Source organism: Eschrichtius robustus, chromosome 7, assembly GCF_028021215.1.
Source record: "Eschrichtius robustus isolate mEscRob2 chromosome 7, mEscRob2.pri, whole genome shotgun sequence".
In the NCBI taxonomy this organism is placed as follows: domain Eukaryota; kingdom Metazoa; phylum Chordata; class Mammalia; order Artiodactyla; family Eschrichtiidae; genus Eschrichtius; species Eschrichtius robustus.
In genome coordinates this window covers 132,464,423-132,481,639 of record NC_090830.1, presented here as the reverse complement: position 1 = coordinate 132,481,639, position 17,217 = coordinate 132,464,423, and the positions used below count along the sequence as shown (strand labels likewise).

The 17,217-nt window shown below is 50.7% G+C and overlaps 1 protein-coding gene and 1 non-coding gene across 7 annotated transcripts in view; one reads left to right on the top strand and one right to left on the bottom strand.

Moving 5' to 3' along the window:
- Positions 1-17,217, top strand: part of CTBP2 (C-terminal binding protein 2) — a 164,460-nt gene that overhangs the window by 95,935 nt on the left and 51,308 nt on the right. For 5 of the 6 annotated variants that reach the window (XM_068548739.1, XM_068548737.1, XM_068548740.1 and 2 more), the window contains one exon: positions 15,826-15,985. The exons of the other annotated variant lie outside the window; for it this stretch is intronic. In XM_068548739.1, coding sequence (XP_068404840.1) covers positions 15,928-15,985 — 58 coding nt within the window. In that variant the 5' untranslated portion in view covers positions 15,826-15,927. The remainder of the gene's footprint in view (positions 1-15,825; positions 15,986-17,217) is intronic. 6 annotated transcript variants of the gene reach the window in all.
- On the bottom strand, positions 2,571-2,677 carry LOC137767908 (U6 spliceosomal RNA). Its single transcript, XR_011074599.1, has one exon. It is a non-coding gene; the product is annotated as a U6 spliceosomal RNA (small nuclear RNA).

Here is a 17,217-nt window from a genome sequence, read left to right as displayed (position 1 = left end):
TAATTCCAGAAAGCCTCCACGTTTTATGCGATTCCGATGAGAAGCCTGAAACGGGCCCCCAATTCATGAAAAGCACCAGGCCTGGTTCCTGCAAGCGGCCTGGCTGGCGACTGGCCCCTCCCGAGACCCTCCTCGGAGCTTGGGGACAGGAAGCGGGCCGGTTGGCCCGCCCTGTGTGCCCTGTACGCCCTGTGTCAGAGCAACAAAGGCCACGCCAGCCTGTCACCCGAGGGAACAGGACGCGGTCCTGAGGAGGAATTGGGGGTATGTTGGATCTGGACAGATTAGACCAAGAGGCTTTGGAGGCTGGGGTTTTGTCAACAAATGAACTTGGCCCTATTTTAAGGCATGTTATGTACCAAGACTTCCTGTTTTTCCAAAGAAACCTCTTGTTTTTGTTTTTGCGATGATGGATTTATTGAAACATTTGCCATTCAACTGACCCACGTTGTTTTCTAACCAAAAAGTAAAACTGGGGATTTTGGAAGAACATCATTCTCTAAAGATTACTGCTTCTTCAGGAATATTTTGGCCTCGGTGGCTGATCAGCGAGCGAACAAAGAGCTAATTGCCAGCCAGGGTCCTGGATGGATTTCAGAGCTCGGGGGGTTGGCCTCTTGTTTAGAGGGGGGCGGGGCTGGTCAGAGGACAATTGAAAGGGGCTTTTTGTTCTTCTGGGCTAAGTTAAGCCATGTGCCTCTCTTTCTAGGAGTGTTGGTCTGGCCAATCAGAGCCACGTCAGTCCCACTCACTTCCTGCCGACCTTTCGACACCGACAGATGTTTTTTCTTACAAGTGTCATTAGGCCTCTCTACTCGCTGACCTCATCAAATTGTATTGAGGCCATTTTCATAAGTTTTGTTTCTAAAAATCCATTTAACCCTTGCTGAGTTCCCCTCTGAGAATAAGAACACTCCGCCTCCTGTTTCAGCCCCTCTCTCTTCTGTCCCCGGACCTGCTGGGGGGAGCTGAGCCCACCCTGGATCCCACAGAGCCTGGCGGATCCACAGAGGGCAGCAATGGCTTCCACCAAAGGGTGTAACGGAGACTCACCAACCAAAAATGCAGTGAAGGACCCAAAACGTCCCTGGAGGGAGCCTTCCAGAGTCTTCAGGCTTTGCATCAGGGGCCACAGTGTGACTGGGAGGCAGGTCCCCAGTACGTACACCTCCCCTGTGACCTGGACAAGCCATTCCCTGTGGCGGGGTTGGCAGGGATCAAACTGGGGGACCCAGGCCCATGGAAGTTTCTGTTGCTGACACCCCTCGTCCAAGACAGCAGACCACCATCTGACCAGAGGCTGGATCTGTTCTGGAGGCAGGAAGACGGTGTTGGTATTTTGGCCTTTACACAGAACTGACATAGAGAGTAGATCCAGGAGAGAAGGAGTTTTGAGCCACGGTCCCCGACTTCTTGGAGCCCTGGGTTGTGACTTTATCTGAAAGGGTTTGGGCTTCCTCTGGGCTCACTCTTCTGAAGGTGCCCGGGGTGAGGGTTGCACCTCTGTCCTGTGAGCACCTGGGATGTTGGGGGCTTGCTTGAAGCCTCGCCCAGAGCAGGTGTGGTCACCGAGATGAGTAATTGTGCGGGGCATGTTCTCCGCAGTGTAGACGCCTTAGTTGTTGAATTCAGGGCAGCAGACCGTGTTTTCGGGCTGTTGGTGTGCATGTTAGGTGAGCACTTGGAGCCGTACCTGCCACGCGTCAGGCACTCTGTGAGTGTAGCTGCTGTTAAACTAACACGTGGGGGTGAAAACTGTACAGTGGGAGCCCCCCCCGCACAGACCCAGTCCCACTCCTCCGAGGAGCCCTGCCGAGGGCTGGGTCCCTTTCTCTCTGGACTTTGATGAGTTTACCGACCAGCTTTCCCTTCTCTGTTTGGCTCAACTGTGTCTTGGCTTCCTTACGGGGCTGCTTCCTCTTTCAGGGCTGGGGGCTCCCCCGGGAAGGGGCTGGGCGTGTTAGATGTGCTTCAGGACTGGGGGTGTGGCTAAACACGACGTAGGCCTGCTTTCTACCTGGCTGGTGTGCCTGGAGCCGGCTCCTGGGCTTCCGGATTTTTGCACCAACAATGCCTCTGTAGAGCGGCTGGGGTGACCTGGGAGTTATAGGGGGTGAACAGAAATACAAGCTAGGAGTTGAGTCTCGGGCTGTCTATCTGTGAGGGAGGCAGAATGTTCCAGAAATGCCATGGTTCCAAGAAACCACCACGGGCCACGCGAGCCTATGTGGACGTGTGTATGTGCGCGCGCGCGTGTGTTACGCCCCATGCCTTTTGTGCCCCTTGGATTCCGGGCAGGCTTGCTGGTATCTAAGCTCCCCTCTGCCCTTTCACAGGGCAGGAAACTCTGAAACTCTTTGCCGACTGCCTTTCATGTTACCTGCCTCCTTTTTCCTCTGATTCGGGTAGCTCAACTTAAATAGTAGTTGCAGTTCAAGGACTTTTAAGAACAAGAAAGCAAGAGGGCCTGTTTATCCAGTGCATTCCCATGCAGAGGGTGGCCTTGAAGGCTGCATTCCTTTTTTTCCTCTTTATTATTTGACTTGATCCAGAGGAATAGTTTCATTTTTAAAAATATGTAACGCTTCACGAATTTGTGTGTCATCCTCGCACACGGGCCATGCTAATCCTCTCTGTATCGTTCCAGTTTTAGTATATGTGCTACCGAAGTGAGCACGAAGGCTACATTCTTAACGTGGGGCCCCGTCTTGGATAGAGCTTTTTAATGTCCCGTATTTATGGGTGTGCATGAGTTGGAGTGGAGACCCCAAGGTGCCCTAGTTAACTCTGTGCGCATTGAGCGCAGCCCTGGAATTTATTGAAGCATCTGGGGTAAGTGAAAGTCACAGCAGACTTTCCGTTCTCCAGTGGGCATGGTTGAGCTGCGGAGAATGGAGTTTGCCCCAGAGTTTGCAGAGCTGGATACGTCACAGACACACCTCGTGTCAGCGTGGGCAGCTGAGGATTTACAGCATTTAGACGGCTTTTTGTTAGCATTCTCTGTCCTGTAGGTAATAGAAACTTGGCACCATTGCAGTACAAATGTATCACTGTTTTGGTCTTTCCTGTTGAACTGACCATATCGGTGACCACGGTAAATTTATTAGACTGGGTTGTCTATTACTGTGTGACAAACTACCTCAAAACTTAGAGTCTTAGGACAGCAAAACCATACCTCAGAGTTTCCTAGGGTCAGGAACCCAACACAGCTCAGCTCGGTGCCCTGGCCAGGGTCTCTCATGTTGCCGTCAGGGTGTCAGCCTGAGTTGATACCTCCCCTGAAGGTACAGCTGGAGGAGGTCATGTAGGTGGTTGTTGGTGGATTTGGTTCCTCAGTGGCCACCTCAGTTCTTTGGGCCTCTCCACGAAGCAGCCCACAAGATGGCAGCTGGATCCCGGGGTTGGGGGAGATGCCCAAGACGGCAATGTCGCAGCCCCCCCACCCCCACCCCACCTGCCTGTTGTTATTATCAAGTCTGTTTGTTAGAGACAGAGAGTACACAGGACACAGATACCAACCAAGAGGTGGTGATCGCTAGGAGCCATGTGTGTTGATTCTTTTTCTGGCTTCCATAGCAAGGATGGAATCTGCCCCAAGCAGAGAGGGGGGAGGTCATAGGCCTCTTAGGAACAGTCGTGGCTCTGAAATCCTCCATGGACCCCTGACAACTCACACCCCCTCCCCACTGTTCCCTGGGTGCCCCTATGCCAGCAGTGGGGTGCTGTGCAGAGCTGACACGTCACCGGGGTTCTGGGTCTGGGTACCCCCTGTGGGAGCTGGATGAGTCACAGAGACATGCCCCTGCTGCCGTCGTGGGAGTCCTGCGCAGTGTCATGTCCTGTGCTGGGTCCTTGGTTCCTCGTGTTGCTGAGCACCCCTAGGCATGAAGGGCATCCCTGGCCAGCGCCCCTGCCTCACAGACAGGGAATCCTCTCGATTGCATGCTGGGTTGTGTGTATTCATATAGTCAGAAGCAACCTCCGTTCAGAATTTCCCAGAACCTTAGGAAGCGTGGAGAGGTACAGGCTGCCCCAGCACAGTTTTAACGGAGGCCATTAGAGTCACAGTGTCCAGCCTGAGTCCAGGATCCCTGACTCTGAAGGAGAAACACATCTTGTCGCTGTGGATGGAATTCAGATCCCTAATGGAGCTTCGCGCTAGACTGTTATCACTCAGACCCTGGTGCTCAAGGCACAGCCTGGTCACCTGCGTGCTGGCATCCCGAGGGGCCGTGCGGACTCCTGGGCAGATTCCCGCCTCCTCGGAAGCATGGTCCGCCGGTGCCTGACCGAGGAGAAGGGACAGGGCAGTGTGGGACCACCCTTCTCCCCACCCCTGGCATCAGGGTGGAGACATCTACCCTTTGCTAACGCAGAGGACACAGTGGCAGTGTGTCCACAGCAATCTTTGGATTTGGGGAGCAGAACACAGTTTAAAGCAAAGTACGGTTGGGACAGTTTTCTTTGTGTCTCTCCCTTGAAAACACAGGTCTCTCTGTCTCACGGGAGGCCACTCCTCAGGAGTTACAGGAGGTTGGTGTTGGGCCCATAGCCCCTTCCTTCCCCCCTGCAGCCAGGCCCAATGCCTGGCAGAGCAGCCCCTGGGGTACAGCTGTGGGCGTGTCCGTATTTGTTGCGTTTTTGGGGCACGTGGCTGGGTGTGGTTCGAGTTGGCGCTCTGTAATAAAGCCAGGACCCATGACAAATCACACCCCGCAGAGGCCGCCTCTTCACCACAGCCAGGCTTCCCTCCAAGGCGGTCCTGAGCTTCCCTAAGCATCATTGGTGCAAGATCCCAGAGGGGTTTCTGGGGGTGGCCACCCCAATATCATCAGTAGGCGTGACGTGGTTTGCTAGGGCTTCATAACAAAGCACCACCAACTGGGTGGTTTAAACCACAGAAATATACTGTCACACAGTTCTGGAGGGCAGAAATCTTGAGACCAAGGTGTCAGGCTTGGTTTCTTCCGAGAGCTGGGAGGGAAGGCTCTATTCCAGGTTTCTCTTCTTGGTTTGTAGATGGCCGTCTTCTCCCTGTGTCTTCGTGCGGTCTTCTGTCCATATCTCTGTCTAAATTTCCCCTTTTTAGAAGGACCCCCACTCACCTTGGATTAGGGCCTTAGTTTAACTTGATTACCTCTATAAAGACTCTGTCTCAATAAGGTGACTGAGGTTCTGGGGCTTAGGACTTCAGCATAATGGGCAGTGGAGGGGGGCATAATTCAATCCGTAACAAGGCAGTATGGCTGTGGGCAGCTAGTAGAAAACGTGTGTTAGGCCTTTGGGGGTCCGTATACTGACGCTGAGCCCACCGACGAGCAGTTTGGACTCGTAAGGCAGGAAGCACGGTGCTGCAGGCAGGGGGGCGGTCCGGAGCCTGCCTTTCCCCAGAAGGTCATCTTGTGTCGTTTCCATGGGTTGTCTGGTCTGGGGACATGAACATAGGTGTCCAGATGTCTGACTCCCTGGAGCCTCCTTCCCCTGTCTGTTCTTGGTCCGTATCTTGTTCTTGGTCTGGTGGGGCCCCCGTAAGTTAGCTCAGAGCAGATTTTTAAATGCCCATCACCTTGTCAGGAGTTCTTTAATAGGATTTCATGTGAAATGGGGATCCTTGGGCATTAGCACACGGTCAGCTGTAATTGTCTAAACAGGCGACTGTACTCACAAGTGCCCCCATCCTCCCTAACCATCCCAGTGTTCGCCCTGTCGGTGAAGAATCCAGTTTTTCATGACAGGAGTCACACCTAGAAAATTCTCACGGGGAGCTTTGCTGCCTCCTCTCCCCTGTTCCAGCAACCACTCTGCACCAAGTGAGATTTTAGCCATAGCACAGAACATTCGGGGCTGCAATCAATGCAAAAATGGCATCCTTTACCCACCAAAGCCTTGGAGGCCAGCCAGGAGTCCATAATAAAACAGGTGAAATAATTCAAGAAGACTGTCTAACCTCAGGAATACCCTGAAATTAACAAAAACAAAAGAAGCTAGTTAGCGGCTCCCTTCTTTACTTCTCGATTTTGATCAGCAAAGATGAAATCATGTGACGCACAAGTGTCACCCGCTTCTCCACCCCAACCCCCAGCCCGGCCTCCAGCCACCCGCTCCCCTCGGTGGCCGGCGTGGATCCGAACAAAGCCTGCCTCCGCCTGGGTTCCGTTACATTCCTCATCCTCCACATTAAGACCATGTTAAGCGAGATGAATGGCTGCAAGTTGTATTTCGTATTGTTAAATAAGCTACATAGACGATTAAGATTTTCCTTTCTATGACTCAGGTTAAAAAGATAAGGTCTGGGAAGAACCGCTCTTCCATCGAAAGACTTTCTGTAGCTCGGGATGTGTGATTCCCGCCTCACATTTCCAGAAAACTCTTGTGTGAGAACTGTGGGCTTCTGAATGCCTCCATGGCTACAGCCCAGTGGCTTTCCTTGTACAGAAACATTACGACGGAATTTGGATATTTGTAAAGGCCCAGACACAGAATATCTGTCGTCATGAAACAAAGTTATTACTCTGCTCCCAAGGCCTGAGTTGGCTTTCCTGCGTGTCTGCCTTTGTGCCAGCGGCACCTCCTTGAAATAAAGGATGGGCCGCCGCACCCCCCTCCCCCCCCCCCCCCCCCCCGGCACGTGGAGCATTCCTGTCCCTTGCCATGCCCTAGAGTGATGCCCTGGGACCTGGGAGGTGACGAGCTGAGCTGCATGAGGGTCGTGCCCGGGTCCTGGGAAGCTCTCTCTTCCCGGCCTGCCTGCGCACCTCAGGCTAGGCTGCAGGTCTGGAGCAGGTTTGCTCAGAAGCCCTTACTGGGTTTGGTTCTTGATTGGCGATTATGTGACCTGTCCGGTGCTGAACTTGGGAGGCTGGGTCCCCACTCCCTCAGGCACATGGTCAGGTTTGGAGTGAGCTCTTCTGCTTGTGTTTGAGATAATCTTTCCGGACACTTGCTTTCTGAAAACAGACAAAGAGTCCCAGCCGTCCGTCCTTCGCATTGATGATAACTTTCTCTCTCCTGGACCAGTTTAAACCCCCTCTCCTGTCAGCCTGACCTGGGCCTTACCTGCTGGCCTCTCTTAGCCTCACCTAGGCCACCAGGTAGCCCACGTGCCTCACTGGGTTGTCCACCCTGAAGTGGGCTGTACAGAGTACCCTCCCCCAGGAGGTCAAAGTGAATTCCACTTAATGTGGTTTGGAACAAGATGGGCAGGGGCTTGTGGTGTCAGGCGCAAGGCAAGAAGGGCAGAGAGGCTCATCCAGAAGGCTTCCTGGAGAAGGCAGAATCCCACCCCAGGATCTCTGTGTGGGGTCCTTCCAAAGGTATCTCCTGCTGTGTCAGGTCAAGACTAAGCCGTGTGGTCCAGTGGCATCTGTTGCTATGGCACCCTTGGCTTTGAAATGGTAGTGAGAAAGGATGCTGGTCCTGTGGAGGCGTGGGGGTTGGATGGGGCGTGTGTGTCCCCTACTTCAGCACTGATGGACTGCACCAGCCCCTCCTTTACTTCTCCATCCTGAACCATTTGGGTGCCCTGCAGGTGTGGAGAAGAGAGCTGATTTACCGCATCAGTGTGTCGGCTTCTTAGAACTTGGTGATCAGAAAAGACTAGGCAGGTCAGCTGTCCCTCTGCGGTGGTCAGCCTGGCCTGTAGAAGCCAGCATCCATAAAGGTTGCGACCTTCAGGTTCAGGGGCCCGGAGACAAGGCCCCACCTCCCAGCCGGTGCCGCTGGCCAGAATCAGTTCCTGAATAAGGTTGGAAAAATCTGTTTTTTTCCACCTTCTTCTCCAAATTAATGTCTACTGAAAAGGTTGTGTATCCTGAGGTCATACATGTTTCACAACAAACAGGTCCCGGGTTGAGGAGAACTGAGCAATCGCCAGGTAAGCAGGTGTGTGTGGTGCCCCGGGAGCTGTGGTTTGTAATGGAAACCCTGACGCCCTTTGCCCAGGCCCACCTCAAGCCTTTCCTCTCTTTATAAATTACGTCTCTGCCAAGTTGTTTCATCTTTCGTCACTGTAGCTCCTTCCTCGTTGATGTATCTTTACACAGGGAGCATGGATATAATGGAAAATCATCCTTCAGGGTGGCCCATGGCCTTTCTTGGATCAGGACCCCAAGCCCATGGCTGAGAGCCTCCCTGCTCCGTGACCCGCCTCTCCAGCGCCTGAACTTCAGCTCTGAAAGGGCGAACCTCAGTTGCCAGCCTAGGAGATAGACAGCAGGAGGGCAGCCGCTGTGTTCCTCTCCTTTGGCTTGGTCCTGTTCCTAAGGCTAAACACCTGTTGCTTTCAGGGAGATTGGAGGTCTCTTCTGTCCCTTTTGCATCCTGAGATTGAGGGGACATGCAGTGTGTCATCCTGAAGCCATCTCAGACCTTTCCTTTTGTGGGTATCTGGTCTCACTTTCTCCAGGTTCTTGCAGAGTCCAAGTTGGGATTGAGATGAGCAAGGCGAGCCTTGGCAAAGCAGCTCAGGTTTCTGCAGCCTCGGGAAGGCCGTGCAGGGTGTGCAGTGCCCTCTGCTGGCCAAAGGGCCCCATCGCTGGGCGCCAGGCCTCCTCTGGGTGGACCTGCTCCAGGGAAGGGCTTGAACAGAAGGTGGGCCCTCACCGGTGGTTTCCACTGGCTTTGGGAGTGAGTCGAGACTGCAGAGCTCATGCCGTTGCACGTTTCCAGACTGCACAGTGTCAAGAGACACATGGGCTGGGATCTCACAAGGACAGCAAAGCAGTTGTGTTGCCTAAGGAAAGTGGACACTCCGAGTAGCCAGTCTAGGATTTAGGGCCTCCCAGTAGCAAGAAATCAAGAGGCAGACATCTTAAAAAATCTCAGGGGCTTCCCTGGTGGCGCAGTGGTTAAGAATCCGCCTGCCAGTGCAGGGGACACGGGTTCGAGCCCTGGTCCAGGAAGATCCCACATGCTGCGGAGCAGCTAAGCCCGTGCGCCACAACTACTGAGCCTGCGCTCCAGAGCCCGCGAGCCACAACTACTGAGCCCATGTGCTGCAACTACTGAAGCCCGCGCGCCTAGAGCCCGTGCTCTGCAACAAGAGAAGCCACCACAATGAGAAGCCCATGCACCACAACGAAGAGTAGCCCCCGCTCGCTGCAACTCCGAGAAAGCCCACGTGCAGCAACAAAGACCCAATGCCGCAAGAAAAAAAAAAAAATCTCACATCAAGATTTTTAAACATTTAAGATCTCATCATTGCTGTTTGTTTGATAACCAACTAATTCCTTTAAATACAAGTGCAATTCATATACGTTAGAATAAGCCAAATAATCCAAAGTTGCCTTTAAAATGTTAAATCTTCTTTACTCCCCACCTGGCACCTCCACCTCCATTCCATAGACTGTTTTAAAGTTTAGCACAAGTTTAACATATAACCTCCAGTTAGCTGTTTCCTGGTGGCTCCTGCCTTGGTGGCCCCCAGGTCCAAGCCCCTAGTGGCCATCAGTTATCCAAGCTTTTATTCTGCACTGGACCACAGCAAATGGATGTGGGTGCACAGGCGTTTCACAGCCTGCAGACATCACCTTCAGGTGACCTTTGGGGCACAGAGTGGCCACCCCCAAACCTCACCACGGCCAGTGCTCCTCTGCAGGCATTTTATGAGACCTTTCCAAACTTTCCGACGTTCTGGATTCTTCCTCTGTATGGTGTTCACTTTTACTGGCTCAGATATAAACTTGTTATAATAATTTCTTGCATGTAATATGTAAAAAAGGATGGGTCATCTGGTCAGGATGGAACTTCCTCTGTCCGCACAGAAATTGAGGATGCTCATCCCTTCACCCTATTCAACCAAACTTAGCTACAGATCAAAATTGCCAAAGGAGGAAAGGGTCAGAAAATTGGGAAAGGAAAAATTCATCCGTGTTTCTATGATTCCTCAGTCTCAACACAGTGGAAATTAAAGGTGTCCTTTGACACCTCTTAATTTGGATGAAAGTTTGCTTATTTGCCTTTACCTCTGTGTTTCATTTTGTTTTGCTTTTATTTTTAAAGAATGCTTTAGTATTAGAATGAATATATTTGTTTTTAAAGCATATTTGTAAGTCAGGTGCTTTAAAAATGTGTGAAAATCCTTACCACAGAAGTATCTTATTTTCTTCACCAACACTTAATTTTCATTATGACAAATAAAACAGCCAATTAGGAAAATCATGAATTGTTTCTGCTCAAGTCGTCTGTTCTTGATGAAAGCTTTTAGCAAGCGAAAATATTTAGAATTCTTGAGTTTTGCATTTAACACCAGGAGATGTATTTTCTAAATCTAAACGAGGCAGAAGGATTCACTCAGAAATTATTTGCTGGCCGAGGAGGTCGTCCCAGGAAGCGTGGTTTTCACCTTGGCAGCCTCAGACCTCACAGGACGCTCCTCCACCAGCACTGGGATTCCACCTGCTAAAAGACTTGCTTTCTGTGTTTCATGGCTGTCACAAGCTCAACATAGATTGCAGAGTCTTCATTTTTCATTTCTTTGTCTCCTTCAAAGCCCCAGAGAATATTTTGATGGGGGTTAGACGGAAAAAAATAAAGTCACAGGCCCACAATTCCTTAACTTCACATCCAAACTGTAAAAGGTTCTGAAAACTTTAATTCTTTGTAACCCATTTGGTGGCAGATTTTGACCTGGCCTGAATTGTTGAATTGTATATTGTCTGTCTCGTGTGTGTGTGTGTGTGTGTGTGTGTGTGTGTGTGTGTGTGTGTGTGTGTGTGTGTGTGTGTATAATTATTTTTAATCTTCTGTATATTAATCCAGTTGGGTAAGCATGTTCATATGTCCTAGTATAGAAATGTCATTGCTTGGTTTGGGGGTCCATCATAACATGGTGTAAACACTGGCTTGCCCTTTTCAAATTCCATCTGAGTTCTGAAGCCTGCCTGGCCTCTGCTGTTGGAAAGGGCGGTGGCCCGGTGCTAATAGCTCTTGAGCTATCTGCACTTTTCTCTGGGACACTGGTGTTGCATCAGCCCCAGGGGATCAGAGGGTGGGGCCCGTGGATCAGATGGAGGGCGTGTGACCAGGGTGTGACCTTGTCACCCTAGGGCTGGGCTGCTGGGCATTCCCTGGGGAAATATGAGCCGCCTTGCCCAATGGGGGAGGCTCCAGGAACCAGAGTGAAGCTCCGGTGTGTATTGAAGGGTCTTGCTGGTAACCCCTGGGGTGGGGGAGGGGAGCCGTCCCTGTGCACTTTTTAATGCCACTAGATGTCTGAACCATATGTTTCCCCTCCTCCCCCCAAAACCTAAATATGCCCCAAAGCTACTGAGTTATAATTAGGGAGCAGTAGTTGTTTTGGGACATTGACAAAATTGACTTCAGTAAACTCATATCCCACAGCAGATCTTCCCCCAAAGCTTCTCTTTCTTCCTTAAAGTGTAGTTTTAATTATTTGTTATTAACTGGGGTATTATGTCAACCATTTAACCAAAGGCTAAGCCCATGTTTTTCCCACTGATCCCTCACCCCTGTAGAACGTTTCTTTTGTTCTATCTGGATTTTAATTGGTCCTTCAGGTATAGTTGACCAAACAAAACCCCCATCCACCTGTTCAGGGGATTCTACCCAGCTTATCATCTGTTGTTCACCTTTGTTTGGCTTCTGAAGATTCTGGAAGAAGTTCTTTTGAGGTGGCCTGAAGCCCTGTGGCTTTATTTGGGACTAGATGAAGAATCAAGAGGGCTTTTTGGTCATTGGTGGGCCAGCGTTCTCAAGGCACTATGAAAACACACTAACGCTATGGATCTGCTGGATGGCACCCCACCTGCAGGGTCCTTGCCTGTGGCAGCAGGTGCTTGGTGTTGCCTTAACCTGGATGGTGCCTCCCTGCTGGGTCATTCAGAAGTTGGTAAATGGCCCTGTTGCCACATCAGGAGAGCCTTGTAGGCCATGGTAGAGGAGACCCAAGGAGTTATGTCATTCCTTTAGGGATCCCAGGCTTGGAAAGTTGGGAGACCTCGTGCACCAAGGCTGCTGGGGCTGCAGGAGCTTCTTCTACTTGCCTTGGGTAATGGGGCAACCTCTCAGACTTTAAATCTCCCCCTGATCCCCACTTGCAGGTTTAACAGTGGAACGTATTCTGAAGATTCCTGGGGTTCACTTGGAGAACTTCAGCAATACTTGCTTAACTACAATAATATTAATTTATTATGCTATCGTAAAACTTGGTTTCTCTATTGACATAGTGTTTAAGTAGATTTCCTTAAAAGAATTGAAGGCTGTCCTCACGTTTAACTGGTTTTAGGGGAATTTTCATTTTGAAAGACATCGTTGAAGACATCATTTACTTTGTGTAAATTCCTTCGTCTGCCTAATCTTTACAAAGACTAGGAACCAGAATAAAGAAACTGAGGGGGTCTTAAAAACTTATTTGAGATGTTAAGAATGTAAATTAATGACGGCTGTGTTTCGGTGCACTGCAGTGCTTTGGTCCTGGCAGGCGGGGCTGCTAACGGTCATTCAGGAAAGGTAATCTGCCCAGATTTTAGACGGTGATTGATGAGGGGGAACCTTTTGTTTTTCACGACCTCACTTTTGGGTGTTTTGCATTTGTTTGTAAAATGAAGTCTTCCTTTTTGTTCTCCCTTTTTTTTAACTCTCATGCTTCTCTTTGAAGCCCACAAGTGGACAAATCTTCCATACCTTTATCTTCTTTCTAGTAATCAAGAATCTCTAAGTAGCTTTCTTGTGCAAGCATCTTTCTCCCCTTCTGAAATAAGTTGAATTCCCTGACACCAAACCTTTCAGCCCTGGATCACACCCCTCATTTCAGTCTAACAGAACTTTAGGTAGACCTTTCTGTGGTTTGCCCTGTGATTTTGGTATCTCTTTTGGGAGAGGAGGCAGTGTTTTTTTCTTGTAAGGTTTGTCAGCGGTACACCCTTCCTACCTGTGAAAAGACCTGAATTTCCTTTTGACCTTTCTGAGTTTCCCCGAGGTTTACCTCCAGCCTCAGCAGGAGGGATGCGCCTGTGTGCCTGGGGCCCGCATCCAAGGGGGCCTGTCACCAGAGGAAGGCACGAGTGGTTCTTAGAGGCCCGCTGTTGGGCACCGAATGTTTTCCTGCGTGTTCTCCTCTGATCCTCACAGCCGCTTTGGAACATAAGCAGCAGCGTCTGCACTGTACAAACATGGAGCCTGCTAATGCGGTCATTTTGCAAGTAGGTTCTAGAACTCTCTTCCCACCCACAAATATGGTGTGGAGGTTTGCAATTTCAGTCAAAGTGAGACAGTGTAATACATCCCCCTCTGCTTTTTCTTCCCTATGTGGACCTTTATCTATTGTGGTTAAACATTGACCAGATAGTGTCAATGGATGATAGTAGTGATAAGTTCCGTGGCGAAAAGTTCGTGATTTATGAGTGGAGACTGGTGTAAAGTAAAGGCAGCGGTGGGCTTCCGTTAGGGGGCCCCGCTGAGGGCGCCCAGGGCCAGTGTGGATAGCCAGGGTGCTGGCATTCTTGGCATGGACACCAGCCAGGCACCGCTGCTCACAGCTCAGCTCTGAGGAGGGCCTGTCCCTGTCCTTAGGAAGAGGGTCATGTTAATTAAGTCCTGGTAAATAGCTCGCTCCTTCAGAGGACCAAGGAGGAAAATGTCACATACATTGACACATTCTTGCTTTCTTTTTAAGCAAGAATGTCATACATTCTTGCTTAAAAAGAAATATTGGGTGGGGGGGAGGGATCGACTGAGGGGAGGGGATTGAGACTACGTGAATTAGTCCGCGGTCACTGCTGTAAAGTCCAAACCAGACTCTGCCCAGTGGCCTCACGACTCTGGATGCTCTGTCAGCATGTCCAGTCAGAGACAGGGGTGGGTGCCGCAGCTGGAGGGGACCCCGTGGAAGGGCCAGCCACAGAGAGACCCCACCTCACCCCCCAAAGCCACACACACAAGTCAGTTGCCTTTTTTTTTTTTTTTTAAATAATAGGACGCAGACAATTTGTGTAAGCTGGTGCCTGATCTTTCCTTTGATTGCATAATCGAGATTCTACTTATCAATTTTTCAGGAAGCCATCTAATTATACAAATTAAAATTCAAAGGAAAGCAAAAAGAATGATTATGCCTCACTCGGGGAATTGGAGGAGGAGGGTGTGAAGCCCGTCTTGCCTCAGATGATAATGCTGTCATTTCTCATCTCCAAGGCACTTCACAAATATTAACTAATTAATTCTCTCACCCCGGATGCGGTGGCTAACACGGGGTCTGTCTCCACGCCAGAGCCAAGGAGGGGCCATCCGCTGATCAGAGCCCGGGACCCGAGCAAATGAAAATTGCCAGCCGGCCTCTGAGGGTCTCTCTCGGACAGAAACCCTTGGATCGGAGGTCCTGCTCCTCTGTCTGTCTGTCTGTCTGTCTCAAGTTGACCAGTTAAGAGGCCACCTTCCCCCCTTTGCATGATTACCTTTCATAAAGCCCAGACAAAGTGAAACCAGGATTTCAGAAATCTGCCTACCCCGTCAACCCGGTGCTGCTCTGGCTTGCTTCAGGATGGCCTTCATCTCCTCGCTTGTCCAATAGGGTCATTCCAGGCGTGGGGAACGTCCCAGGTTTGGAAAGGGTTTGGTGTCTCTTGGATGTTGCATTAATTATTTATGTGATTAGAAATTGTGCTTTTTTTTTTTTTCCCTAGCTCTTTTTAAAAAAAGCACATAATTATTGCCATAAATCTTTTCAGCCTCATTGCTGAGAAATTAGTCATTAACTTCCAGGAAGTCGCCTACCTTTTCATAGTCAGACCTGCATTCCGACCTTCGGTAAAGTAACTCCCAGCGTTTTGCGTAACTGATGATCATACATAATAATCCTCATTATTAACCCTGGAGCCTCACGTTTGTCTCCTAACCCCCTCCTCATCTGCTGGATAACTGAGGACAACTTTCTGTGTGTGTGTGTGTGTGTGTGTGTGTGGTAGTAGTAGTAGTTGTTGTTGTTAGAATAACTGTAGTAATGAGTCAAAAGCTGTGGGACTTTTGGGGGTTACAGGTGATGATTTGTGGCCTCAACTGGTACATTGGCTGAGCAGGAAATGAAGGTCAGGGTCTCCCAAACACGCAGCCCCGACTTTCTCCACAAATCGGGCTCCCCATTCCTCAGGTGGCGTGGCATGTGGATTTCCCTCTGGAGAGGCCCAAATACCCCAACCCCAGTGGGAGACCCTTCCTCCTCTGCCTGAAACACCACGGGTGTGGGGCAGCTGCAGGCAGCCGATGCCAGCTGTGGCTCCCTCTGGATGCAAGGAAGGCTCCGGAAGGTGGCCCTGGTCAAACCTTGGTTAGGTGGTGCGTGCCTTCCTGCCCCGTTCTCAGGCGGTGGAGCAAGGGGCTTGTGTGGTGCTGAGCGGTGGCCAAAGGGCAGTTTTGAAAGGTTTTGTGAACCTCCTGGCAGAAGGCCTTGAGAGAGTAGCGGCAGCTGGGTGTCTGCATCTGTCCAGAGGCCCCTGGGATGTGTTCCTAGGTGGTGTGGGTTGATCTGTGACTCTGCCCCTCTGCGGTTCTCTGGCATTGGAGTACAAAGTATCATGACTCAGGCTGGTCAGTAATTGGTGTTTACAGCCCCGAAGTCAAAAGCAAGAGATCCAGATGCTGCCATTTACCGCTTTCAGGAACCAAAGACAGTTGTCTTGTGCGTGTTCGCGTGCTTCCCTCAGAGGCGGGACACTGTCCCATGGACGTGGAGCAAATCCATCTCCAGCATTTGAGGAGGAGAGCAAGCGCCCAAGGGCAGGTCCCCTTGTAGCAAGTGGCAGCCAAGCCCAAATGACCTGTCGTCCTTGCCCCCAGGGTGTCCAGAGAGTAAGGCTTCTTTTCTCCTTGTTTCAGGGCGCGTAGTGGCGTAATGCCCGCAGACTCCTGCGAGGGCCCCTAAGTTCTTAGAGGACCGCTTTGCCTTTTGAATCAGAGAGGTGCAAAGTTCGATAAAGAATGGCCCTTGTGGATAAGCACAAAGTCAAGCGACAGCGATTGGACAGAATTTGTGAAGGTAAGAGCCAGCGTGATTGGCGGTTTTTAACCAAAGACGCGTAGACCCGCCCTGGAATCCTGCACCTGGTCTCCTCGCCAGGCTGCGACCCACGCCACACCCCCAGCACCTCCCACCGTCCCACACCCTCTGCCGGTGTCCTTGGCGGTGTCCTTGGCGTGGTCAGTAGGCCTGACCTTCAAGTAGGCTGAGGCCCGCTTCCAGGGCAGGGGTGGGGCTAGGACGGAAGTTGGGGGGAGCAGGCCCTGAGGTCCGTTTTGTCCCAAGATCATTTTGCACAAGAAAGACACTGCATATTAGGACCATCTTTTTTTTTTTTTTCTTGCGGAAGTTTCTGGACTTTATCTGTTTCGAATTAAAAGATTTACCAGCACAAATTCTGAGATATTCCTCAGCAGCCCAGCATAGCCCCTCATGATCTGTTCACGTCCCTGGTATCTTTGAAAATGTCTGGAAGTGTTTTATTCATGAAAGGAAAAATAAACAGGATTAAAATCTAGCGGAAACCCGGGGACAGAACTCTGAGATGTGGGTTGAGCACCATCCTCTCCTCGTTAGGGAGTGGTTAGAAATCCAGCGCCAGTGGACCTGGGCTTGGCGTGAAGTGCTCCTGGCCGGCTGGTGTCCATGCTGTCGGCTGGGTTTGGCTTGGCGTGGTTACCCGTGACCTCACTGCAGGGTTTCTCTCAGGAGGGGAGCCGCTGGGCGGGGTGGGCTCAGCAGCCCGCCCCCGACCCCCAAATATGCTAGCACACCAGTTGGCCAGCTCACTCAGGCCCAGGAAAACATCTCCCAGGAGCCGTCCATATGGAATTGTTTGTAGATGTGGCTCAAGCTAGCGGTGCGGAGGCATTAAAGGCGTGTTCTACTGTGTGACTGTCTGCCCTGCAACAGCTCCGACCTAAAAGAATTTAGGAGCACTGACTGTCCCTCCGCATCCCTGGGATTCTGCTGCAGTGTAAGGGGTTTGGGATTCAAGGATTTTTTTTTTTTTTTAATATTAAAAAAATTTTCAAACCTACAGAAAGACTGGTAGAATAGCACGACAGACACTGATATTCCCATCAGCTGTATTAACCAGTTGATAACATTTGTTATCGCGTGCTTTCTTTTTATAGAGATACATACGTATGAATGGATGGAGGATGGATGGATGGACTTTCCCAGAACCATCTGAAAGAAATGTGTAGATGCAGCAGTTTATTCTTAAGTACCTATGGCATGTATTAGAG